Raw genomic sequence first — 26,761 nt, 5'->3', positions numbered from 1 at the left:
TTTCCCTCCTGGCTATGTGCTAATTCTTACGATACGCGTGCTGTGGCTGCAGAGGGTTAAGGTTTTGATCTATGGCAAAACCCCAGTGGATTTTTGCAAGTTTGTTTTCCTGTGTGTGTGGGAGAGGAGGTGGGGGGCGGGCCAGGTAGGGAGGCTTACCTGGGTGAATCATCTGAGGGTGCCCCAAGGTGGGCAGATGGACTGAGTAATCGCTGCCTCTCCACTGTGTTATATTCTCTGCTCTTTGAGTTGGGCTGATGGAGGAGGAGTGTCCCGCAGAGGAGGGATGGGATCCATGTGGGAGACATGGTGTGTTCAGAGGGTGTGAGTTTGAATCAGGGAAGGTCGCTGCAGGCTGAGGAGTGATAGTATCTGGCCGTATGTGGGGAAGCCAGGTAATAGACGGAGCCTGGGAAGCACTACCATGTTTGGAGTCCTCGTGGCCCACAGGGAGACGGGCAGGGCCAGGTCATACCCCACCTCTTTGACTTGAAATTGTCAGCTGGTAAAAGATCCAATTTCCTCAACACTTACTATGGGCTGGGACTGTGTTAGATGCTTTATACACTAGTGCACTGATGCCTCATAATAGTCCTTTGAGTTAAGCATTGCTATGCACATGTAGCTGTTTCAGGACACTGAGGTTCAGATAGGTTGTGACTTGTCCCCTGTGACACAACAGTAAATGCGGGAGCCAGATGTACTCGTCAGGAACCTCCTGGTGACAAGGGTGAGACCCATCTCAATCTGATGTAAGGAAAAAAAGATTTATTGGCCTTTATATTGAAAACTTCAGGGGTTATGGCTTCAGGCATGGCTGGATCTAGGAAACAAATAATTCTCTCTCTAGCTCTTGTCTCTGTTTTTTGTGTGTGTGTGTGTGTGTGGGGGCTACATTCCCAGACAGGCTTTCCCCAGTGGTAACGCAGATATGCAAAGAAGCTTCCTAACAACTTGGGGCTTATAGCTTATGAGTTAGCAGCCCCTGTAAAAAGAGAGCACTTCTCTTTCTGGTGGTTCCAGCAGACCTCTCAGGCTGATTCTCACTGAGCCAACTGGGTCACATGCTCATAGCTGAACTGTACTGACCCTGACCTTATGAGTTCAGGGTGAGATGTGTCCAACTAAAATCGTACAAGCTGAGAATGAAGGAGGGATGGTTCCTCAAAAGAAAACTGGAACATGTAATAAAAATGCTGACAGGCAACACCCGCAGATGCCTGTCATGCTGAACTAAACCAGAGGTGGGTTCTCAGCATGGATCTTAAAGAGAGATCTGTGGGAGCCAGGACGCAGGGCACGGAGGGAGGACCCCTGGGCTGGGCACCTTCCCCGTAGAGACCACGTCCTTCCAGAACCTGCATGTGCCCACTTCCTCAGCACCCAGACCTCACCCCAGCTCCCCCAGCCAAAATGGCCCCTGGTCTCTACTAGTTCAGGTAAAGGGCAAGCAAGGCCTGGTGCTGCAGGTGAGACGCAGCCCTGGGTGGCAGAGTGTCATCCAGGCCCGGCACAGGGCTCTCCCTGGTGGGAGAGTCATCGCAGCTCTGTCAGGGTCTGAGAGCAGGCGAGCAGGTGGCCTGCTGTCCCCAGGCCGCAGCAGGTCGGGGGTCCTAAGACTGTAGAGAGCTGTGGGGGTAGAAGACAGAGGAAGACTGATTAGTCCTCTCTCTTCCCCACGGGCATTGCCTGGGCCTCGTCAGCCTGGCTCAGGCCGTGTGGGCTGCTGCAATGAGACGCCACAGACTGGGTGACTTGTGAACGGCAGCACTTTATTGCTCACAGTTCGGAGGCTGCAAGTCCAAGATCACGGTGCCGGCCTGGGCAGGCGAGGCCCTCAGCCAGGTTGCAGACTTCTTGCTATGTCCTCACATGAGGGAGGGTTAGAGAGCTCTGTGGTTCATTTCTTTTTATGAGAACTAGAGACATTTCTTGAAGAAGATACAAAACACAAGGAACGTTGTACACAGGGCCAAGATGCCTCAGTCTCCGTGGTGCCCCTTTCCGATGAGCACTAATCCCTTCTCCAAGACTCCACCCTCATGACCTCATCATCCCCCAAAGCCCCACCTCCAAACACCTTCCCATCGGGCATTAGGATTTCACCCTATGACCCTCGAGGGGGCAGAAACCTTCATGGTGCACCCCACGAGCACGCCTGTCACTTTGGTGGGGGTGGCACCCCTCCAGTAACCCTCACATGTTTCCTCTGATTTGTCTGGGAAATTCGTCTCTTCTCTCCTGGTGCCTCATCAGCCAGCAAGGACCCCTCCACTCAACATTCACTCCGCTTGCAGGTCTCACAGCTTGCCTCTCCCCTTCGGGGTCCCAAGACCCCTGACCCGCCCTGTCCGTGCACTCTCCTGTCCCTCCCGAGGGCACAGGCGGCACATTCATGACACCCAGCTCCATGCCAGGCACTGCCAGGGGCAGCGGGGGCGCGGAAAGCCTTCCCTGTCCTCGGAGCAGCTGCAGCTCAGGAGTACCAGACCCTGTAAGCTGTCTACCTGTGCTGTGGACTCTCCCGGGACCCCCTGCGATGGGCTGAACAGTGGCCCCCAAAAGATAGGTCCACAGCCTGACCCCCAATATGAATACAATGTTTTTTGGCGGAGTACTTGCAGGTGTAATTAAGTTAAGGATCTCGAAATGAGATCATCCTGAATTAAACCCAAAAGCAAGTGTCCTTATAACAGAAGGGCAGAAGGGGATTGGAGACCAGACACAGAGGGACAGGCCATGTGACGATGGTGGCGGAGACTGGAGCCAGGCAGCTCCAAGCCAAGGGACTGCTGGAGCCACCAGACGCTGGAAGAGGCGGGGTAGGACTCGCCTCCAAGCCTTCAGAGGGAGCACCGCCTGCTGACACCTTGATATCACCTTCTGGCCTCACAACTGTGAGGGAACGAGCTCCTGTTGTCTTAAGCTGTGAAGTTTGTGGTGTTTTGTTACAGGAGCCCCAGGAGGCACACACACCCCCCCCACCTTCGTTTTTTGTTCTCAGCTCCAGTCAGATGGGCAGGAGTGCGGTTTGTCGAACAGGCCTGTGTACCATGTGGTCTGCGGGCTTCCCCGCCATCTGCAGCCTCTCCCATTTCTTAGGCGAAGCCCCTGTGATGCTCCAGGCTGTCTGGGCTGCACCGGAGGGAAAGGGTCGGGAACACCTGTGTCCTTAGAGGCGGCCAGCGTAACTGGGGACAGCCAGCCTGGGCATGGGGTGGGGCGGGGGCTGGGAAGGTCAGAGAAGGCCCTGGGGATGGCGGCTCCCTGACAAATTCTCCCGGACGACTGGAGAAGGAGGGCGAGAGGGGGTGACTGCCAGAGGGCCTGGGAGGTTGGCGAGAGAGGGTGCGGCAGGCATGCAAGGAAGCCTTCGTGGGGGGGACTCAGGGTGGGAAAACTCTGCCTGTGGACGGGGAGGGCACTTAGAATAAAACCAAACTCCTTTTTGGGGCTCACAAGACTCCTACACAGCCCCTCTTCCATCTTCTGGCTTCGCTCTCTGGCTCCCTCTGGTGGAGGGCTGTCTCGGCCCAGAGTTGTGCCTGTCCTCCTCACAGTGTCCCCAACCTTGGAGAGAGTCCCTTGACCCCTGACTGACCTCTCCCACCCCTGAGGACCCTCCTCCCCCTCCCTTCTTTTATTCTCTTTTTTAACTTTTTATTTTGTGTGCTTACCATTATGCTTTGTTAAGTTTTTCAGTTATGTAGTACAATATTATATGTTTCAGGTTCACAACATAGTGATTAGACATTCATGTAACTTATAAAGTGATCTTACCCCAACAGGCCCGGTGCCCATCTGACACCGTACAGGTTATCGCAATATTGTTGGCTATATTCCCTGTGCTGTACGGTCATCCCCATGATCATTTTTATAACTGGCAATTTGTACATCCTCCTCCTTTTCCTGGTTCCACCCAATCCCCCTCCCATCTTGTGTTTCATCCCCCACACAGAGGTGGGGGGAGACATGCGTGACCAAACTACTTCCTGGATGAAATTGTGTACTGTGTCCCTTCCGTGTACAGCCCCCCCGCCCCGCCCCACTCATAAACACCTTGAGATCAGGGTGCCTTCACCGCAGTGGTCCTGGCACCGGGAGCGGGCTTCAACAGGACAGGGCTGGAGGGATGGCAGGCACTCCAGGTGTCAGAAAAAGCAAGGAGGAGGATGTGCACATTTACACCTGGACACTGTGGGTCTTGGAGGGGCGAGGCTGCCCAGGATAGATCAGCTGGGATGGACGGGGAGAGGTCCCCAGGCTGGCCCTCTCCTGCTACCACCCCATGTAGGCGGTGCTCCCTTGTCGCCCCCGTACAGGGGTGCCCGCCCAGTTGTAAGGACATGCACCTAGTTTGCGGAGGTTCCTCAGACCCTTCATGGCTGGGGCGGGTCTGTTCTTCCTGGGCCCCTTTCCCCTACTTCTGCCCAAGTAACCCAGTGGGCACCACCTTTCACAAGGACCCTAGAGGCTGTGGGGGGCGTAGGGGTTTAACTGCTCTCAGAAGCTTCAGTCTTTTCTTTATTCATTTCACTGTATCAGTAACAAGGATCTAGGTTCTCATCTTTCACCTTCTTGACATCATTCTGTAGAAGGAAATGCCAAGACCCATCAGGTACCACTAAGGTGCCTCATTCAGTGCTGGTATTTGGGGGAAGGAGGGAGAAACACCTCTGCCCCCAAGCACATGAACCTGCCCGAGTCAGTGCCCCACCTGTGTGTCCTGGCCCCGAGTGGACACTGGTGGTGAGAAGATCAGGCCAGATTGGGGTGGGGGGTGTAAAGATCAACCTCCCTTAGCTGACACCCACCCAGCTGTAAGGGTGAGCATCCAGCCAGGGCAGGAAGAGGCGGGTGGTGGAGGGTCATGTGGAAGACGGGCAGGTTTGCTGTTTCAGGGGCTCTTTCTCACCTGAGTCCACCAGGTGAGACTCAGGTGAGTCTCCTCACCTGGAGGAAGGTCACCTCTCCTTCCCTGCCTGGTCAGTTCATTCATCCCGTCTCTCATTCACCCATTCACACTCCTCCGTTCACTCACTCACTCATTCACTTGTATATGACAGGCAGAGACCCCGGGAGGGCTGCCGGCACTCCACGTCCCAGGGCGTAGCCCGCCCTCCACGGCTGTTTACGTAACTCTGAGTCGGCCCCTGATGTGGCTGTCCCCCCAGGCCCCGGCATAGCACCCAGCAGGGAGGAGAGGTCCATCATGTGCCCACCACACAGTTAAAATCCTAAGTCCTCCCCATAGCTCTCGAGGTGAGATCAGAGTCCAAAGAACTGTTTGAATTCACGCCTTCTGTCCCCTCTTCACTCTCCAAGCTCCAAACCTCCAGGTGGAAAGGCCAACTCAGCCACTTAATAGACGTGTGAGTTCCGACAAGTCCTTCAGCCTCTGAGCCACCATCTCCTCCTGGGCAAAGTGGGGTTAATGAAAGTACTGGCTTCAAAGTCGTGAAGATTAAGGAGAGAACTCAGTGAAAAGCTCCTAGCATGTGCCTGGCATGGAGTCAGCCCTTGGCTCCTCTTATCACTCGTCTCACGCCTCCTCTGCTCTCTCGGTTCCATCATACCCACTCAGTAATAAATCATAGGACCTTCAGAGGAGCAGCTATGGAGCCTGGGCCCTTCAGTCTCCAGATGAGAATCCAGAGGGCCTAGTGGCCAAGGGACCTGCTTCAAGGTCACACAGCCAGCCAGCAGCCCCTGCAGGACTTTAGCCCAGGACTCTGGCCAAGGCCCCTGCTCCTTCTTCTGGTCCTGCCCTCTGAGCCCAGCCCATAGCAGCCAGGAGAGGGGACATCCATTTACCTGCTGGGACCCCCATTTACCTGCTGGGACCCTGTCTGGCTTGGCAGTCTTCTCTGCTCTCAGGAATCAGTTCCGTCCTGAGATCTGATTCATGCCCCACGTGTAATCTTCCCTACGGTGCTTATCATATTTCCGGGGCAGCATCTGCCTGGCTTTGAAGGCTCGGGCAGGAGCCTGGCCGCACCATAAACGGCCTGAATTACATTTACAAGCGGCCTCTAATGCCCTGTGGTCTCAGCTTCCTTAATGGGGATTTTCCTCCTTCTTTTTTTTCTCTCTCCCTTTTAATACGGTCACCGGTTTGGCTTTCAGATTGCGGTTTGGATTCCTAACAGAGAAGTCAAGGCCGTAGAATCCCTTCCAGATTGTCCCTCCCTCTCCCCCCTCCAGCCCCTGCTGTCTGTGCCAAAGCCCCAAGAACAGAAAACGTTGCTTCTGTCAGGATTTCAGCGGGAAAGAGAGAAGCCCTGTTGGGAATTCCAAAACAGCTGAAAAGGGGCTTGTACAGAAATTGTCCTCTGCCTCCGCACCTGAGTGGCGGACCCAGGAGCCTTATGGGGGGGTGGGAGGGGCCCGGCCCAGAGGCACGGCTGCCTTACTGGCAGAGGGGTCTGTCTCTCAGGGCTAGGTGGGGGGCCCTCCCACCTACCTCTGACCTCCCACCTACCTCCAGAACCTTCTGCACCTTCTGGAGGCCTCAATTGTTTGTTTGTTTTTTACTTGAAATTTTTAATGAAAGTTGCTTGTCACATCACTTCATTCCTTCATCTTCTCGATTGTTTCTTCCTTGTATTTGCCCTTTTTCTTTTCTACTTGGCGAGATTTGGTTTTCCGTTCAGGGATCTCTTGGTGGTCTGTGTCCAGCTCCAGTCTGGGACAGCCACCTTGCTGGGGTGAAGGCCCGCAGAGGGGCGGCACTGTTAGCTTTCTCCCGAGGCGCTCCTTCCCGAGACGACCCCTTTCTTCCCGTGGGCCTGGGCTGCTTTGCCTGTTTGCTGCCCTTTGCAATGTCCTCACACATCCTAAACTTCATCATCCTTTCATATGGCCATGGATCGAACCCTGTACTTCCATCTCAGTTCTTTGGAAAGAAGAGAAGCCATAATCTTCCTGCAAATGTGGGGAGATGCACTGCAATGCCTCTGATGGTTCTTGCTGTAGTCGGAAGTCACCAAGGGACGGAGCTGCATTTTCACTGCTGGTGCTTCAGCAGTTTTCTTTAACTGTTGTTTGTCGCTAGTTTCATCTCTGCAGATGGATCTGGTCCTATGTGGTCTCTATATTTATGTCTATATCTATGTCTATGTCTATGTCTACGTCTGTATTTATGTTTATATCTTGAGATACCAAACTTAGAGGTTTGGCCAGTCTTGAGTTGGGGAGTCTAGGAAGGGGACCTAGTTTGTCTCTCCCCACCCCTTCCTTTCCTTTTTGTCCCCCCACAAGACAAGAAAGGGCAGATGCCATTCAGGGGGAATGGTTGAGTCGCGTTTTATCTCCTTTCAGGAGGAGCCCAGGACAGAGCCCACTCTGTGGTCTCCTTTGGTTTCCTCTGCTTCTCCGATGACTCCGGCAGGTTCCCTTGAGATTCCTCTTGACTGCCGGGGTCACTGGGTCTGGGCGATCTCCAGCTCCGGAGGGGTGACCGGCTCGGGGCAAAGGCCCAGGAACTGCCTGTCACTGGGCCCATCCCGAGAGCGGTCTTCTCGTGCCGTGTGTGTGTTTGTGTGCCGTCCCCATGGCTGCACACATACGCTCCTGCAACACGCAGGCCATAAAGCGACAGGCAGCCAAAAAAGTGTGGGAGGCAAAGAGGCCAGGATGCCACATCTGTGACGTCTCCCCCCAAGAAAAAGCGGCCGTCTCCAGTGCCCTGATAAATCACGTTTTATCTCCTTTCAAAAGGAACACGTGGTACAGCCCCTTTATCTCAGTGACAGTGTCCAGTCCACACAGTGTCGTCCCTCTGCTGGGGAGGTGGCCCCTTTGCCTGGCCTCAGAGAGAAAGGGAGGAAGGGGAGCTTGAGGGAGAGTCTCGGGGAGGAACGGGAGCGGGCCAGCAAGTGCCCACGGGGCAGCCGCTGCAGGCAGAGCCTTGTGCTGGGTGGAGTGAATGGTGCCAGGAGAGGAAGGCGCTGCAGACCGTGGCCTCCCGTCCACGTGGTGTGCGGAGATGAGAGGCACAAATAGGACACCAGTCTCACGCAGCGTGATGCGTTAACTGCTTGTTCCCCTGGAGCAGGGCTGGTGACCAGAACCTGCGGTGGCAGGGAAGTCGGGGGTGGCTGTTGTAGCTGCCGTCAGTACCCACCCCCCCACCGCCCCGGCTTCCCAGGTCCCCTCACCATCCACCTCTGCCTGCCAGAGGCTGCTCCTGGGAGCAACTGGGGGCTTTGTTCTAGCCACAGGGGACACACTCAGCTAGAGGTGCCATGGAGCTAATGTGCTTGGAAGCGCAATGACAAGCCAGGGGGTGGTGGATAAATACCTGTGTCTCCTCGCCCTTGATTGGCAGAGCTCTGAGGTGCGGTCTGCACGGTCCCCCCAGGTTCCATGACAGAACTGCGCTCTGGAGACCCACACAGTGGCTAACGGCTCTGTGATACTCCCTCCCCTTCCCTGCCTTCCTTCCCCATCCCCCTGCTGGTACTTCCAGGGTCACCTCCCAGATGGACAGCTTGCATTCATTCGACCCTTCGTCTCCCCGTCTGCTTCTGGGGAAACGACCTGGGGAAGCAACGCCTTTCCTTGTACTTCAGTTGGGCCTGGATGGAGGGAGTGTAAGTGGATTCACACGTGGTCTATAAGTTCCTTCACACGCCATGGCTGTTATCTCCATTAGGATTCCTTCAGTGCCAGTGATGAAACCCCACCTCCAGCTAGTTTAAATAAAAACTAATTGTCTTGCTTTATACACGTAAAAGCACCAGGTAAACCCTGCGTTTGGAAACACCTAGATCCAGGTGCTGAGATGATGTCAGAGCAATCTGCCCTGCGCTGTCTCTCGGGTTTGCTTTTCAGTCATCAAGAAACATTTATCGGGCACAGATCCTTTCTCTCAGTTGGTTTCCTTCTTAGGCAAGAATAAAGATGGCTGCTAGAAGTTCCAGGTTTTCTTTCTTTCTTTTTTTTATTGATTTGAGTGAGAGAGAAAGGGTAAAAGAGAGACGAGGGGAGAGAAACATCGATTTGTTGTTCCACTTCTTTATGCATCACCAGTTGATTCTTGTAGGTGCCCTGACCAGGGATCAAACCCACAACTTTGGTGTATCGGGTCAATGCTCTAACCAATTAAGCTACCCAGCCAGGGCTAGAGCTTATATTCTAAAATTTAATGACTGTAAAAGGACTTTGCATTGATCTATTTGTTATCATTGAATTCGGCTAGCCCAGAGGAGCTTTCTGGGAAGGTTCGAGGGGCTGGCATTTCTGTGAGCCTTGCCCACTCCCGTCAAAGGGTCTGTCAGCCCAGCCGAGCGGTGGCCTGGACGTCTGGAGGCTGCCCGTCAGAGAGGCCGCGGAGCAGTCAGGCTGGGGCCGCCAGGCCGCCTTGGCATTGGCCTGTGACGCCCTGGAAATAGCCACCCACCTAAACTAAGAATAGGAATTCCTGCCCGGCTGGCAGGAACTAATGCCGATTTCTGAAGAAGGGACAGGCCTGAAAACAAAACACAGTGTTGGGTTGGGCCTTCCTTTGTATTTGTTTGTGAGGCCTCTTGGGAGCTGTGCCCATGTCTGGGATCGATCCTGTCATTTGACCCACACGAGGTGACCTGGACAAGATGTCAGCCTCCAGGGCTCCTCATCTGCCCGAGAGGGCCTGGGCTCTCAGATTTGGGTGCCTCCTGCCCTCTGAGCGAGGTGACTATTCCTTTGTTGCCTTGACAGTGAGCAGAAGTGGTGGCCAAGGGAGAGGGGACTGAGGTGGTAGGGGTCCCAGGTCCCTGCGGCAGCTTTACCTGGAATCACCTGGCTATTTCTCTTCCAGGCAAAATCCTCTTCCGGAGAAGCCACATCCGGGACGTAGCTGTGAGGAGGCTGAAGCCCATCGATGAGTACTGCCGGGTGAGGCTGAGTCCGGGGCTCTCGGGGGCTGGGGGTCACCTCACCTGCCCGTCTGTGAAGGAAGGCTGTCTGTATGGACCCCCTGCTGCACCCAGGAGCCTGGTGTTTCCTAGCCAGGGGGGTGGGTACGGGTGTCCCTTGGGGAGGGGCCACCCCATGACTGGGCTGCCCTCTTCTAGGGCAAGACTGCACTGGACTCACAGCTAAGCCTCTACTCCTTTTGGGACATGTCCATGTTTACAAAATGCTATTTTAAATCGCTTCCACTGGCTTGGGAGCTCAGTGAAGCAGCTTCCTCCTGAAGGGATTCTGTATGTTGCGGCATTTTGCTGGGCCTAGAACTATCGCTTTGAATTCCTTTTGGGATGTTGTTGGAATCGGTGCTGAGTTCAAGAACATTCGCAAGGCATCATTTGTTTATTCACAGAAGTCTTGATAGTTACAGATGTTCATGGACGCATCTTTATAGATGCAGATGTACCCTATGCATGCACACGCACAGAGCACACGTGGGCACGTGCATTAAAACAGCTAAAGCCAGGAGCAGATTTGAGCGTGAGTGCGAATCGCAGGGCCCAGGACCCCTGCAGCGAGAGTGAGCGGGTCTCTGGGTAGTTTGAGCTCCTCACTAGCTTCAGATACTCGGGCAAGTTACTTTGCTTCCTGGAGCCCCCGTTTGCACATGTGCCCTTCAGGGAGGAGAGTAGACCCTCGGCGGAGGGCGAAATGACCTGACAGTAGAGGTGCGGGCGAGGCATTCAGCAGACGCTACATTTGGGTTACTGTCAGTACAAGGCAGGAAAACTGAGTGTTACCACTGGGCTTCACTGGCTTTATCGGAGATGGGATTTCTCAGTTAAGCGAAAGCTACCGTGGAGTCAGACTCAAGGATCTTGAGGCGAGGCAAGCGGGGTGACGTTTTGTGGGGAGTGCCAGCATCGGAGCTGGGGTCGGATCCCACCGCCCTGCCAGCTGGCTCTGACTCTGGGAGAGTTACTTTGCCTCTCTAAGCCCCAGTCTCCTCGTCTGTAAAAGGGGGGTGAAAACAACTCTTTCACAGGGTTCAAGAGAGGGGTTGAGTAAGAGAACATCTATCCCAGTGTTTGTCACTCTGAAATACCCCGTACCCCACAGAGTGGTTACTGTAAAGTTCCATCACTATGTTTGACAATAAAAATACTTAAATAAGAATCAGGTTCTGCCCTGGCTGGTGTGGCTCAGTGGGCTGAGCACTAACCTGCGACCCAAAAGGTCACCAGTTCGATTCCCAGTCAGGACACAGGCCTGGGTTGTGGGCCGGGGTCCCCAGTGGGGAGCATGCGAGAGGCAACTGCCTGATATTTCTCTCCCTCTTTCTTCCTTCCTTTCCCTCTCTCTAAAAATAAATGAATAAAATCTTTCTTAAAAAGAGAATCATGCTGCTACATTGAGTAACTGGCGCTCTAAGGCCTGCGGGCAGACAGGCGCTCCCACTCACTCTAACCTGAGTCTGAGTCCTGTGGCCGTGCAGGTTAAACTGGTGACGTTTTGTGCCTCCACCGGAAACGATGGCCCAATGATGGTTTAAACCAGGAGCTCCTTTCCTTCCGGTCAGCACAGGCAGACCTTGGAGATGCTGCAGGTTTGGGTCTAGAGCATTGCACTGAAGCGAGTATCGTAATCTCTTTGCCGGTAGAGGGTCTTGCCTTCAATTTGTAAAAAAGGCAGCATCTATTCCGCGTGATAGAGTGAAGCACAATGATAGGAAGTGTGCCTGAATTCATCTTTCTTTCTAAAGGGCATTTGCCGTGTCCAGTTAAATTGATGGCTACAGCCTGAGCTTCGATTTCTCTTTATTCCTTTCCCAAGAAGTTAAATAAATGGGCAAAGCTAATGGAGGAGGGGACTGAGGACAGGATGAGGCATGTTCCAGCCAGAAGTCACAGCTCCAGTTGGCCCGGGTGGCGGAGCCCAGGCATCTGCAGCCAAGTCTCCGTGAGATCGTCTAGAAACCGATAACATCTTATCTCCCCGGAGCAGGCTTTGAACAGGATTCCTGAGTCAGGATGAGATCCAGGGGGACTTGGGGGCCCCAGGGATGCTGCTGGTGGCTGAGGGCACCAGTTAAGTGGGGTCTGCAGGAGGAGGAGCCTTCTAACCCGATTAGCTCGGATGAGAAGGACTCGGAGCCAGGTGATGAGTAAGGGGCAGTGTCATGGGGTCACCAAGCAGCCAGACATCTTACAGGCCATATTTACCCTGAGAATGGTGGGGGGCAGGGCAGCACAGAAGTGACCTTTAATTCTGCTGAGCAAGAAAGCCGAGGTCTGTGGTCTGATTGAGACCTTAGAATGACCTTGGAATGCTCATTAGGAATAAGGCAATAACGGTCATGGTCACTGCCACTCAGGGTTGCGTTTCACAGCTCTGCCACCCAATAGCCCAATCCATGGCCACTCAGGATCCAGCATTTTCCTCAATATCACTGCTTCCCACAGCAAAGTCCACGGTCCGTGCCATGTATATTCCAGTCCATGGCCAGCCCTGTCTGTGCCTGTCCTTAGAGTCTCTGGGGTTTTTATTTGCAGTGTCCTGCATAGGCAGCTCTGCTGGGCTGGCCAACATCCTCTCCCTTGGACCTGCTGGACTGAGTGTGCTCTGAGCCCGGGATTTGCTGGGGATTCACACGCACCCAAAACCGGGAGGCTGGCGGTGCGCACAGAGCAGCCAGCCCCTCTGCCAGGACGCAGATGTGGAAAGTCTGACAGTGCCGGGGACCCCCCCAGACTCCAGGCTCCCTGCCCTCGCCGGCCAGGCAGTCCCCCTGCCTTGTGGTGATTTCACAGCCCACGTCTCAGTGTTCGTTTTAAACATACAGGCAGCAGATTGGATGAGCGTCATGGAAAATTTCCCGAGTGCCAGCCGGTGATTGTTTTATGTGGCACTTGAGGTCCAGGTGTCTATCAAGCCTTCTTCCAAAGGCATTTCTTTAACTCCATAAATTAATTTAATAGGCAGCATGGCTATGTGGTTAATATTTAATGGTTCCGTGGCCTCAACAAGTTGAAAACTTTCATCTTACTAAGAAGCATGAGCTATATGTTAGGGCCTCGGACTAACAATTTTACAAGTGATGTGCTTCACCCCATCCCTGCCTGTGAAATGCATGTTTGCAGTATTTGTCTAGGGGATAATATAAATATCCCGGGGGTCGGGTGCTGGGGGTGAAAGTGTCTGAGAACGATCCCTCCCCCTTGGCCATGTTAATGACGTCTATACGAGCCTCTCTTTCCTGGCGGGCATGACAGTTTTTTTGCTGTCTGAACGCTGAGCTTGCTTCTATTATTCTGCTGTCAGCCATAGACTTGCTTTCAGGGTCAGTGGCTTTCTTTGTGGGAGGAGTGAGGGGCGGGCTGTATCTAGACAGGGGCAGGACTGCAGACCCAACAAGGGGGTCAGCCTGTAAAGGGTAAGGACCCCCACACCCGACCCTCCACATCTCACGGGCTCGTTCATTTTCACCCTCACTTCATTCCCAAGCAGAGACCATTACTTGTGGTGGTTCTTGGTCCCAGGTACTCTCCCCCCAACCGAGGGAATTTTCCGCCATGGCCCGCCACTGGCTCTCATTAATAAAGAGAAAGGTTCGTGTTGCAACCCAAATGGACTCCTGTGAGAGGCACCCGGGACCCCTGGCGTGCTCAGTCCCAGACAGGGCAGTAAGTCTATGGCCAACAGGGAAGGCCGAGGCAGAAAGCCAAGACGGATCCGTCCTTGCCTCCCCAGCACTCTGCTCCTCTGGGGTAACCCAGTGGGTAGAAGCTCTTTATCTGCTCTGGTCCAGACAGGTGCAGGAGAAGGAGTTTCCAGCCTGTCCCTTCCTTTTTAAAGGCCCTCAGAGGAGCCCCATGGTCCGTAAGAACCTCTGAGCAGCTCAGCCAGGCCCTCTGTGGGGTGCTTCCAAGTGCTGCTCAGGCCGAAGCTCCCACCTCTCTCCTTCACACCCTGCGGTCCAGTCTGCCAGAAGTGTAGCCATTCCCAACCAGCCAGGCGCCCTTTGGCTTCCGCCTTGGCCTGGGGAAGCGGTCAGAGTCCATGGTGCCCCTCCCAGGAGCCTCCTGGCTCCCCAGGGACAGCTGACCGTTCACTCCATCTCTTCTGCTCCCCAGAAAGCCCTGTGTTTGCTGCCACATCACACGCTTATTCCCCGTAGGAGCGTAGTTTCTGGGTATTCACCTTCTCCAGACCAGAAGCTCTTGTTATCTTTGTGTCTTCACGGACCAGCAGGAAGCGTGGCCCCACGTGGGCGTCCGGCCCATATCTGAGGACAACACGCAAAGATCACATACAAGCAGAGGAAGCCTCTGAAGTGGGTGACATGTCCCAAGGCCCCAAGGTACTAGGATACCTTGTGAAATGGCTTAAATGGCAACTGCAAATTAGACACTATTTCCAATTCAAAAGGTTTTGCTGCCTAAAATCCTTCAGAAGGAGAACCAGTGTGTTTGAAATACTCTGGTTTACAGAAATCCAGTGAGCTCCCAGCTTCCTGAAAGGTGACTTAGGAGGAACAGTCGGGGCAGGATAGAGGCTGCCCCAGGAGTGGGGAGGGGGTCCGAGAGTCGGGGGCCAGACAGGCAGGACTCCACCCCCCGCCACACACCTCCACCGCACCCAGAGTCTTCAGGCTTTTACCTGTAAGATGTCCATTGATCAGGAACCACAGTGATGCTGCGGAGAGGAGGAAAACGTTTGATCCTGAGTAAAGAGCAGGGCTCCCACTGTCATTGTGCAGAACGCAGAACTCTGCATTTTGTCCTGGGACAGGCGTTACCCGGAGCTGTGGGGTTTGTGGCGGGCTCATTCGAAGCAGAGGGTCTGAACCCAGCCTGGCTAGGGCCCCCTCCCACGCTGGTCCACTTGCAGAGGCAGACCTGGGCCCGCTGCATCTGGGAGGAGGTCTCAGGGACTCCCAATTCAGCCACCCCCTCCCTTATCTAAATCTGCGCCATCTGGAATGATGACATGGTGCCAAGTGGTGGCCCAGGTCACTGGCTCCCAGATAATGATCTCGGGGGCCAGGAGCTAGAGACATCAGGGCAGGTTGGGACCAGGAGAGGGAGGCACTGGAAGTCCTGGCCGACGACAAACATGGGTGGCTCTTGAGTGCCTTTCCCGGTCCCAGGTGCCCAGTGCCCTTGGCCTCTTCGCTCACCTGTTTCTCCACATCTGTTCCCAGCCAGCTTGCCCACCGCCCGCGCCACGGAATGGCAAGTTGGGAGGGGGCTGACGTCAGCTCAGCTGGCACCCTGAGTGCTCTACGCAGCTCCACAGGGCAGTGGCCCCTCCCTAGGTGCTGAGGGCTCTGAGGTCATGCTCATCCCAGCCCTCTCCCCCCTTGGGGCCTTCCAGACCCTCCAGCCTCACCTGAGTCACAGCTCTATTGGAAAGGCTCGATTCGACTGACTGGTAAATTCACCGTTTGGGGTGCTGTTCACAGTCCTAGAGCCAGTGGCTGCCAGGGCTGGGAGAAACTTCAGGGTGTCCCTAGTCCCGATCTGTCCCAGCTGCACTCCATGAACTGTCAGCAGGAACTGTTCTGGGAAACCAGCTCCCCGGCCAGACAGACACCCGTGGGTAGCGGGGGAGGCGGCACAGAGGAGGGGGTCGGACAGAGCAGGGGGCACTCGGGACTAGGTGGCCTCGTTTAAAGGCTTGCTGCTTACTCGCTTTGCGGTCTGGGGAAGTTACTTAACCTCTGCGCTTGAGTTTCTTCTAATGCAGAATTGGCATCATAGTCAGACCCATCTCTTGGAGTTAATGCGATGATTAAATGAGGCAGCGCCTTGGGAGGTCATTTGACTAGTAAAAGCTGGCCTGAACACAGCCCCGCAGGAAGGAAACCGGTGGGTGAGTTAGCCCCGTGGGTTTCCTTCCTGCAGGGCTCCGGAGCGCCTTCGCCACGGTGGTGAACCTGGTGATCTCCCAGACCAGAGGGCGTCTCCAAGACCTCCTTCCACATGTGCCCACAGAACTCATTTTACCTCACTACGCAGGCATTCCAGGAGGTACAGCGTGAGATTCCAGAGCCAGTCTGTCCTGTCCTCAGAAGGAGGTGAGGTGAGCCACCTAAGGTCTCACAAGTATATACGGGCAGGACTGACAGTAGAACCAACATCTGTGGACTTCGCCTCCAGTACTCGTTCCAGTGAGCCTCACTGCCGTCACCTGAGGACTGCCAGCGGCGTGGACAGCAGTGCCACAGCTGACATTGGCAGGCACTGTGCTGGGCTTGTCGTACTCCCGTAACCTGCGGACAGGCGGTGCCCTGTCAGACCCACTGCATGGAGCTCAGAGAGGGCGAATGATGCATTCGGCGCCAGGCAGCCTGTGAACGGCAGAGCCAGGACCCAAACCCAAGTCTCTCTGGCCCCGAGGCCCTGACTTAACCACCCCCTGGCATACATCTTGAATGTCCAATGGCAGAATTTTAGGCCTGAGCCAGGGCTGGTGCCCCAGAAGTGCCCATGTGTGGGCCCCCACCTGCTCCTCAGAGTGGCTGGGTGTGGGGGTTCCCCGGCTCTGGCGCTCGTCCCGAGCCCAGGCCTCCGGGACTGCTCAGCACCGGCTCTCCTGCCAAAAGACTTTGGCCAGAGATGGGTTTGGCGGCCGCTCTGATGGGAGTTGCTCTGAGCTGAGAGCCTCTTGTCAGCCTGAAATCAGGACAAGTCCTCGATGTGGTTCCCCTCAGGGCTCCTTGTTAAATAAAGATGTCTGCAGTGGCTCCACCAAAAGGCCCCTTTGTCTGCGGCCCTCGCAGCCCACGTGTCCTCTGCCCCCAGAATGCCGGTCTCTGTCGGCATGAAGAGCCGCTGTGTTTGCCACTGGTGCTGGGGGAGCCACGCCTGGCCGGGTCTGCGCCTGGGTGGGTGGCAGTGCTCTGGGCCGCCTGGAAACCTGCCTGCATCCCCGCCCTGTCCTGGAAGGGAGGTGACCCTGGCAGCGACTCTGCATACAGAACGGTCCCTGGTTATGGGTTCCTCCTGCCTCCTGCCCATCGCTGCCCATTAGTGCTCCCTCTGAAACCCTCCTGCCTCCTGCCGGGAGCACTCGGTCTGCACACGCCCGATGCCCACTTCCCTGTCCCTGCCTCTCCATGTCTCCACCTCTCTGCATCTCTCTTCGTCTCTCTCTCTCCTCCAACTCTGTCTCTGTTCCTCTCTGCCGCCTGAGTTTTTCTTTTCCTTTTCCTTCTGCCCTTCCTCGGGAAGGAAACAGCACATTCCACATGTGTTAAATGAAAACTTGAACTCTGTGCAGGCAAGTCCCACCCATTCTACCTTCTGAGCACAGGGCCTCAGCCTGCCACTTTCTTTCACTGCAGTTCACCCCCCAACAGCCTCTGCGTCCCCATGATAAACAGAGACAATGACGTCTGCCTCGAGGCCCCAATGGCCGACACATCCTGAGATGTGCTCTTGTGGGTGCTGGACTGTGTCTGGCTCCTCCCTGTCACACCAGGGCACAGCCCGGTGCCAGGCACAGCCTGAAGAGCCTTCGTTGTCTGTCGGGTGTTGGCACACCGGGGGCCGAGGACACAGCCCGATGCGCGGCAGCTGCTCCTTCCACTCTCGTTGCCCTTCCGTTCTGTGCCCTGGCTGTCTGCTCGGAGGTGAGCTGTTAGAGGCCTGAGGGGAGCCTCGGGCTCTGAAGGAACTGCTGGGGGTTGTGCAACGCTGTCCTACCTGTCATGGCAGGGCCTGGTCTCGTCCCGCCCAGCTGCGGGTTTGGCACAAGCGGGGCCATTGTGGCAGGATGTCTGGTGCTTGGTGCTGCACTTGAATGTTACCTGATCAGCTCAGAGAAGAGTTAAACTGCCACCCCCCTCCTCCTTCACACGGCAGTGCCACTGCAACCCTAGCACACATGTGCTTTTTGCCCCTTCATCATGTCACGTCCCGCTACTGTGGGTATTGGGCTTCTGCACACCAAGGCCCTTATTTGTTCCTTCCTGCCTCCATTCAGTCAGACAGGTACGTACTCAGTGTCCGCGCCATGCCGAGCATTCTCCTGGGATCGGGACACAGCTGACAGATCGAGCTGAAGTCCCAGCGCATGAGGAGCTTGCCTTCCAGCGACGGTCTTTCCCACCCTTCAGGGGCTGCCCTCGGCCTCTGTCCCCAAACCCGAGACATGCAGATGAGAGCTGCCCTCCTTACCTCGTTGTGACAGTTCCCAGTGACCACACCTAGAGGCCCCAGCATGCTTGGCTCGGGAGTGCAGGACTGGGTGCCATTGTGCCCGAAGCAGTCCTGGTGGAGGGGGCTGGGGAGGCACAGCTGGTGAAAGGGTCCTGACTGACCGACCGCTGGCCACAGCTCCTCTGTGTGCAGTCCCTCACTCTGCTGCAGTCCTGGGGTTCCCTCTACCTCCCGGCTCCAGCCCGGAGTTCCCTTGGCCCTGTCCCTCAGCCCTGCTTTGACAGTGACCTCTCTTGTTTGGACCAAAGGGTCACTCCAGTGTTTTCTCCTCATACTGAATTGAGGGGCCCAGGGAGCAGGGCTCCCCCTTGCCTCACCCTACACCCCTGCCTGCCCCTCCCTGTTTGCCTGGGCCTGGTCAGGGGTCCTCTGTGCCCCAGGCCGCAAGGCGTGGGGTCTGTGCTGGTGTGTAGCAGGAACTCTTGCCAGTTTCTGACCGTGATCCCTCCCCTCCCCACACCAGACTCTGGGTCTGCCCTGGACACTAAGTTCAGAGCGGGTCCACTCCCCTCCCTGGACAGTTATTCCTCAAGGGATACACATTCCTCTCCTCTCTGCCTATTCAGATCAGGGAACCCCTCTGGCCCAGCTCATGCCCACTGCTCTAAGAAGTATTTCTGCACCCTCCAGCTTGTACTGCTCCTTCAGGCATCCTCTGCTGACCCTAAAGGAGACCCTGCTCTCTCAGGCTCTTGCCACCTGCCCCCTGCTCAGTGCTCTCAGGGCACACTGACCTCACTCAGCCCCTGGAACCTCCGACTTGATCTCCACCGACCTTGACCAGTTAGTTCTTACCCACCCTTCGGAACTCAGCTTCAGAGTCTCTAAAGTCTCTGTCCCTTTTAAACTATCCAGGTCCCGTCAGACAGTGTGCTAGCGCCCTGTAGCCCTTGGTAGAATTCCCAGTTTGTTATCACAAGGCAGATCGTGCAGCCCATGTTTAGGGACTGTACCTGGTGCAGCTGGACTGCAGCTGCTGGGAGAAGACCTGGGGTTGCCAGACTTAGGATCTTGGACTTTGGGGCAGAAGGGAATTCGTTCAGGGTTCCTGCAGGACGAGTAGTTCCCGAGGGCTCTGAGACCCAGGGTTCAGTGGTTCTTTGTTTTTGTTTGACTGGCTGATGGTTTAGTTGGTTGACTGGCTAGTTGGATGGCCGATGGTTGGTTGGTTGAACTATTGGCTGAATGATTGATAGAGTGACTGAATTTTTTTTTAGTTATTTTTATGGGTTGACTGGTTAGTGATTAATTGGCTGGTTGGTTAGTTGATGGGATAGACAGATGAAGAACTGTTTCATTAGTTGGCTGATTGGCATTAATCCATTGATTGGGTGTCGGTTGGATGGGTGGGTGACTGGTTAACCGTCTTCCACAGCACAGTGTTGGAGCCTCCGCATCACCGGTGGCCCAAGCTGACCCCGCTCTCGGTTTTCCCGGTTCCTCAGGCCTAACACCCTTCCTTCCACCTCTCCGCAGGCGCTGGTCCGGCTGCCTCCCCACATCTCACAGTGCGATGAAGTCTTCCAGTTCTTTGAGGCCCGACCAGAGGATGTCAACCCCCCAAAAGAGTAAGTGGCAGGTGTGGGCTAACTCGGAGGCCAGCCCGGGCGTCAGGATGTGGGGCACAGGGAGAGGGAGCGCAGGCTAAGGAGAGATGCGCTGCAGGATGGGGACCACTTCCCAGACTCCTGTGGCCAGAGCTGACTCCTCGCTTCCCCTTATGCCCAGGCTGGAAAAGGCAGGTGTCTCTGCATTGGGGCAGCAGGTTTTCCCGCAAACGCTGTCTAGCTCATAGGTTATAAGGGTCAGACGAGGAAACAGAAGATGTAATGGTCACGCCTTTCAGATGCCCCAGCTTAGCAGTCATTGCTCTTAGCTGTTGGTGGTCGCAGGCTGCCAGTGGGAATGCAGGCCGAGTGCACATGCTGCTCGGGTGGGTGACGTGCCCGCAGGGTAACGCCGCTGTCCTGAGCTGCCACCCCCGATCTAGCCGTCGTCGAAGATGCCGCCGAGCGTGCATGGAGCCCTCACCGAATGGCTTTTACCTGCAGCGTTTTGTGATGGACATTAGTAGCCCTGTTTGCAGAGAGGAAAACTGGAGCCCAGTGAAGTCAGGTGATTTTTCCTAAGGTCATAAACAGGGTGGGTGTGCGGTAACAGGCGTGAAACTTGGACCTGAGCCTCTGATTCCTAGTGGCTCGGGCTGACTGTCGTTGCCATGTTTGGGGAGAAATAGGGAGGGAAGCAGGTCTTTTTTCTTCCTGGAAGTGGATTACTCTGGACCTGGGGTCCAGATGACCCGTCCAGGCATGTTGGCTTCTCACACGTGATCAAACTCCATCTGTTCTTGCTCAGAACACTTCTCTCACCTACATACTCCAGAGAAGGCTCTCAGTGGCGAGAAGAATCTAGTTTCCACCAAAGATCTGATGAGCACAGGTAGACAGCTGGGGAAGAGTAGGGGGCAGGGGACAGGACTTGAAGGGGGTGCTGATGGGTCACCTTACTTCGTGCCTCTGCTCCCCTGAAATCTTAATGTATCAGAGTGGGTGACAGAGAGGCAGATGGGATGGTACTATAGAGGGAAAGGACAGAATAGTCCAAAGGAACTGCCTGGGACAGGCAGGGAGAGGCAGGTGCCATCTGGTGATGGGGAGGAGAAAGCCTGAAGACAAGGGCGTGTGTCCCTGTGAACAGTGCCCGGCCTGCACACCCACACACTGCGGTCCTTCCGAAAGGGCCCTTCTCCTCACTCACACTGTGAGACGAAGCCTGAAAAGGCCTGGGCCCTTAGAGGTCGAGGAAAAAGCATTGTGGGGCTGAGAGGCGCGCCTGGCCTGACAAAGGCCGTCTCCCTTGCTGGCTGCCATGAGCATAGGAAACAAGCAAAGGGTACGAACCTTCAGAAATTCACTGGTGGAGTTCCTGTGTGACTCCGCTGCTCGCTGGTCACACAACTCAGAGGCAGATACTCCCTCAGCCTCTGTCTTCTCATCTATACAAAGGGATGGTAATGAATCCCTGCTCTTGCTACCTCCAGGGGTTGCCTAGAAACTCAGGTGACAGGAGGGCTGGGCAGGAGCTTGGCAAACATCAGAATGGGTTACAAATGTGTGTTCTCACCAGAGCGAGAGGCGTTGCTCTCCCTACTACGTGCACCTACTATGTGCTAGGCTCATGAGAGAGTTTGCACCAAGGGTTTTACATCCTTATCCCCACATCTCAGATAAGGAAACTGAGGCCTTCAGTTGCAGTGGGACAGAACCCGCAATTTGCTGGTGTCACAGGCCCATAGTCTTTCCACTCCTCCCACCTGCCTCCAGGGTTTGGGGGGAGTCGGGGGACCAGACCGTGGGCCCGCTGCCTCTCGTTGCGTCCTCTCTGTCCACCCTCTCTGCGCACCCCTGCCAGGCCTCCTCCACTCTCCCAGGGCGGAAGAAGGTTCTCAAGACTGTCCCTCAGTCTGTCCCCAGCTCTGCCACTCTGGGTGGCCTCTCAGAGCTTCCTGCTCTCCTTCTTTATGGGAGAGAGATGCCCTTTCCGTAGGGTTGTCATTGGAGTCCCTTGCAATCACGTACCCACTGGAGGGGAGAGGGACCGCAGCTGATGGGTGAAATAAGAGGAGAATTGCCACAAAATCAACTGACCCTCCTAGATTTGTGCCTCTGCGCCCCCCTCTCTGCCAGTCAGCTGAATACATTGGCCCTATTTCACCTGTCAGCCTGTGCCCTTCAGGCGGGTTAGCCTTTTGCCTGTCCCCACAAGGCCCTCGAGAATGGTGCAGACCAGGCCTGGGGACACAGCTGGGCACCAGCAGGCATGGTTCTGCGGGGCCAGGCTTGGGGTCGGGGCCTGCCACTCAGCCCTGCGACCTCCGACCGCTGTTCAACCTGTGTGCCTTCCTGTCTTTCCGTTCCTCAAACGAGATGTGGGACTCGGAGAGCGGTCACGAGGGCTCCGTGCTTGCCCGGCCAGGTTCCGTTGGCACGTGGGAACGCTCAGCACTTTGGTTCAGGGAAAGGCGGTGGCACGGAACGGAATGTGGCTCCATGCGTGTCCCACCGCTGCAGAGCACAGCCTGGCTTTTGCAGGGGCAGTTCTAACGCGTTTGGCCTCCAAGTCACCATGGCAGGGGGGTTATCTGCCTTTTTCCTGAGGTGGCATCAGTCACCCCGGCTGGTTCACCATTGGTCTGGCAAGAGATTGTTGCCGGAGAACAGGAACCCGTCCAGCACTAAACAGGCCTGAGGCTCGAGAGTGGGGCCAGCTGCGGCCAGGCAGTTCTGAGTGGCTTCTGCTCCCTGCCCTCTCTCGGCCTCCGGGTCCCACCTAGAGAGACCCAGGTTGCCCTGTAGAGTGGAGCCCAGCCCCGTGGGCGACCCTGGGCTGGCGGGCTGATGGTCTGTCAGCCTGGTGCCTGCCCCCTGCCTCTCGAGCTGCCTGCACCTTTCTGAACATAAACACAGGATCAAATAACAGTGTATTTTGACTCTGGGGCGACTGTGGAGTGGCTTATCAAATTATCAAAGCCTGTGGATTTAATTGGAGTTTTGCAGATAACCCCCGGCCTCTTTCAAGTGTGCTGCAGCCGGAGCCTTGAGTGTTCACGGGGGCTGGGGTGGGGGCCCCATCTTTTCCCATCTTGCAGGGAAGGCCAGGCCTGCAACCGCCCAGCCTCGGTGGGGGAGGTGGGCAGCAGGCTCCCGTCCCAGGCCACCTGCTGGCTTGCTCGGTGGAAAGTGGGGCCAGCCTCCCAGCCACCGGCGGCTGCCCTCCTACGTGACTGGCCGTGCACAGAAAGCGTGTTCTCTGTAGACGCCTTTGGTGAGCCGGCCACGCAGCAGCCACGGGGCTTCTACCTCTTCGTGCTGCTGCCCCAGGAAAGTGGGGCAGCACTGTCCTCTGGCCCTGTCCTCCACCCTCTGCCTGCTGGCACTGCCGACGTGCTGCTGCTGTGGGTGAGCGGTGCTGAGGGCCACTGGGGCCCCGGCCCAGGTCCCAACCCCTGGCCTTATTTTAGATTGACCTCTTTCCTCCACGCCTCTTCCTCCATCTCATCAGCACACCCTGGGGGCACTGCCTTCAGAACACGTCCAGACTCTGAGCCCCCTCGCCCTCTCCCCTGCTGCTAGCCTGGGCCAACCCTTCCCATCTCTCACCTGGATTGTGGCCTCCTGGCTGGTGTCCCTGCTTCTGTCCTTGCTCTCTATGGTCCATTGCAAAACAGTGGAAGGAATGATCATTTAAAAATACACATCAGACCATGTCACCCCTCAGCTCAATTCCTCCATAAGTCCTCCATGCTTCCCACGCCACTCAGAATCAGGGCCCCTCTGGGGGCACCTGGGGACACCTCCTGCCATTCTCCCACCTTACCTGCTGTAGCCACATTGGAAGCTGCTACTTCTCACACCTGCCAGACACATTCCTGCCTCAGGGCCTTTGTACTGGTTCTTCTGTCCACCTGGAACACTCAGTCCCTGCCCAGGGGAGCCCGTCGGCCTGTTCCCAAACTTTCTTTGAATCCTGACTCGGGTGGGACAGCTGCCCAGTGAGGCTGTCCTGGACTTCCTCTGTCAAGTCCCCCAGCACTTACAGTCCCCTTCCCAGCTTCATCTTTCTTCATGCCTCACAGTGCCCTTCCACCCACTGTGGGTACCGCCAGTCCCTTTGACTATAACGCAGGCTCTGAGAGAGGAGGAGCTTGTGAGCAGGCGCTCAGGAGACATCTGCCGAGTGAATGGCTGATGCCAATTAGGCTCCTTTATAGTGTCCCATGGGAGTTGGCTTGGGAGGTGACTCTATAGAGCAGATCGAGGCTCAGAGCTGCTGTAGCTCACCCAGCAGGTGGCTGGGCCAGGGTCCAAACCCAGGCAGTCTGGTGGGTAAGAGACAGTGGGGTGACACTTCTTAGTGTCTCCTGCTCAGATTCTGGGGCTGCTGTGTAGCTGGCTTAGTGTAGGGAGAGCCCCAGTCACCAAGTCCTGGAGGAGGGGGACGGACACACCCCCAGAGCTGGAGGGAACTCAGTGCAGAACAAACCTTGGATGGTCCCTAGGCATGAACTCTGACAGATAAGCCTGGATTGTGGCAGCCACTCTTCAGCACCCCCACAGCACTTTGAGGTGGCCCCCAGCTGTGCACGTGGTCTGCCCAGCAGCGTCCTGAGGCCACGTGGGCTGCCTCAGCTCTCCCTGGCTTTGCAGTGTTGGCGCACCCAAGCACCCCTTGCTGGGCCGCTGGGCTGGGAGCCAGGCATTGCCTGGCCTGGCTTCCACAGGCCCAACAGCCCCCGAGTAGCGGGTTCCCTGCTCTGATTGCCATGGGCATCCTGGAGCTAAGGCAGGCCCAGGCTGGCCTGGCAGGACTCATATCCTTATCAACCAATGCCCAGCAAATGCTCCTCTCATTCAAGTTTAAAGCCACATCCCACTGAAACAATGTCCCCAGTCCCTTGGGTGACGCACATTCCACTGGGGCAGGTCCAGTCCCAGGAAGCCCTCAGGGCCTATAACCCACGTTTTCCATCTCTCCAGCCCCCTGGCCCGCCAGCCACCTTCTCATTCTTCGGTGCCTGTCACAGGAGTGCCACCTGCTGTCCCCAGCCTCTAAGCCCAGGCCCTGCCGTTCCTTCCACCCAGGGCACTCTCCTCTTCTGTCCCCTCTCCCCACCCATCCCAGGACTGAATCCTACTCAGCCTCAGGCTTTTCCAGAAACCCCTCCCTAAAGCCCCCGCCTGGCTGCCTCAGGAGTGGCCTGCGTGGGGAGCCCACATTTCTGTACCCCCAGGGGCCTGGCGCCTGGCCGCTGTTGAGGGACCAGAGTGAACAGCACTGTCAAGCCCCCTGGGGTTAGGTGGTCTGGATTCAGAGACCAGTGCTGCCCCCTGGTTCTCTGAGCTTCCGCTGTCTTACCTGTAGAGTGGGAACCAGTACACACGCCCAAACAGACCTGGCACGTGGTCAGCACCGCCCTAAGCCAGCGCGTGCCGTCACCATCGCGACAGCACCAAGCAAGAGGGCACAGCAGCGTGAGGTCCCCCTCGTCCCCTGCTCACCCCTACCACTCATGGCCACAGGGCGGGGGCTGCAGCCTCCTTCTGAGGCCTGACCATTGTTGGCTCTCTGCCAACCATGGCAGAGATTTCATTTATTTATTAAAGAGAGGAGAAGGAAGGGAGCAAGGGAGGGAGAAAAACATCTCTCAGCTGCCTCTCACACGGGCAACCCAGGTGTGTGCCCTGACCCGGAACCGGTTTGCAGGCCAGCACTCAACCCACTGAGCCACACCATCCGGGCAGTGGGCGTCCCACTGGTCAACCTGCTGCCTGTCCTCAGGCACAGCCACTGGCACCTGGTGGGCTAATGGGGTGGGCTGAGTCCCCCTGCTCCCCGCCACCCCCTCTCAGCTCCGGGCCTGGGCCTGCCTCCTCTGCTCATTTCTTCCTTCTGAAGCCAACCAGGATCTTGGTTAAATTTTTGAAATTGTACGGGTGGAGCAGAGCCTCGCTAAACAGGTTTTTGTTCTTCAGCCCCAGGGCCACAGAGCCACCCTCTTGTGGCCTAGAACAATGGTCCAATGTTCGGAGGGACCTGGGGTGAGAGGCAGCGGGCCCACAGCCAGATGGGAGCTCTCCCTGCAAGCTGCCTTCCATCTGCCCCAGGGGGTCCACTCCCAACACCCCTGCCACCTGCTGTGTCCGTGGGACACCCAGGTGGGTCAACAAGAAGGGGAAGAAGGCTGTGGTGCCTGACTAGGGGAGAGCCCCCGGGTTGGGTCTGGGCCAGGGGCCCAGGAGGTGGCCCGGGAGCTGACGCGGAGGGCGCTGAGTGAGGCTTGCAGGACCGGCACCAGGGCAGAGGGCAGGCAGCCGCTCTGGGCCCGGTGTGGGCACAAGGTCGGAGCCAAGAAAAGGCGGTCCTCCCCTGCGGGAGGCAGAGTCCTGCCTCGGGACTCAGCAGAGAGACAGAATGGCGGGCAGTGCAGCCAGGATGGCCCTGAGAATTTTGGGGGGCTCCTCCAGGAACCCCCCACGTCCTCCATCTGGCCAGATTCCAGGTCAGGCCTGCCCCGGAGTCTGACTCCGGATCTCAGGACCCAGGCCACCCTGTGGACAGCAGGTGACCCTGGGTTGGTGGTGGAGGCTCTGGCTTCTCTGTAAGGAGATAGAAACAGATGAGGGGAGGGACATGAAACAGGCTGGAGGCAGGTGGCTGCTGCTCTTTCCTTTTCACGGGAGGCAAATGGAAGGTCCTGGGAAGAGCACTGGAGACAGCGTCTGCTGTGACCTCCCTCCACTGAGCACCTACTATGTGCCAGGGATGGTGTGGGCTGATGAACTCAAGGCTCAAGGCCACCGCCTGGTCGAAATTTTGAGTTGAGTTTAACTGACTTCAGAGACAACAGTGGGAACACCCAGCTCTGCTGGTGGCCTTGAATTGCTTCACCTCTTCCAGTCTCGGTTTCCACTGTGAACGGGGCCCACGGCACCGAGTGACTGACTGACGTGGCAGGATAGCCGTGAGTTCCCGGGGCACTAATGCAACCATACCAATGCCTCTCCGCACCTGGCCCTGGCAGATGCTTTCCTCCACCGGCCCAGGCCTGGGTGCAGAGTGGCCACTCAGGAAAGACGGGGTGG

At 56.4% G+C, this 26,761-nt stretch overlaps 1 protein-coding gene and 1 pseudogene across 5 annotated transcripts in view; one reads left to right on the top strand and one right to left on the bottom strand.

Moving 5' to 3' along the window:
* Positions 1-26,761, top strand: part of SH3PXD2A (SH3 and PX domains 2A) — a 222,019-nt gene that overhangs the window by 99,082 nt on the left and 96,176 nt on the right. For 4 of the 5 annotated variants that reach the window (XM_053668389.1, XM_053668390.1, XM_037159354.2 and 1 more), the window contains 2 exons: positions 9,803-9,879; positions 19,596-19,687. In XM_053668389.1, the coding sequence (XP_053524364.1) occupies positions 9,803-9,879; positions 19,596-19,687 (169 nt within the window). Of the gene's footprint in view, positions 1-9,593; positions 9,676-9,802; positions 9,880-19,595; positions 19,688-26,761 lie in introns of those variants that run through there. The other variant, XM_037159357.2, reaches the window with a different exon arrangement.
* On the bottom strand, positions 6,571-7,004 carry LOC119059632 (60S ribosomal protein L26-like; annotated as a pseudogene).

The sequence above is a fragment of the Artibeus jamaicensis genome, unplaced genomic scaffold (genome assembly GCF_021234435.1).
Source record: "Artibeus jamaicensis isolate MK-2021 breed Jamaican fruit bat unplaced genomic scaffold, CSHL_Jam_final contig_490, whole genome shotgun sequence".
Lineage (NCBI taxonomy): Eukaryota > Metazoa > Chordata > Mammalia > Chiroptera > Phyllostomidae > Artibeus > Artibeus jamaicensis.
This window is presented reverse-complemented; position numbering and strand designations above follow the sequence as displayed.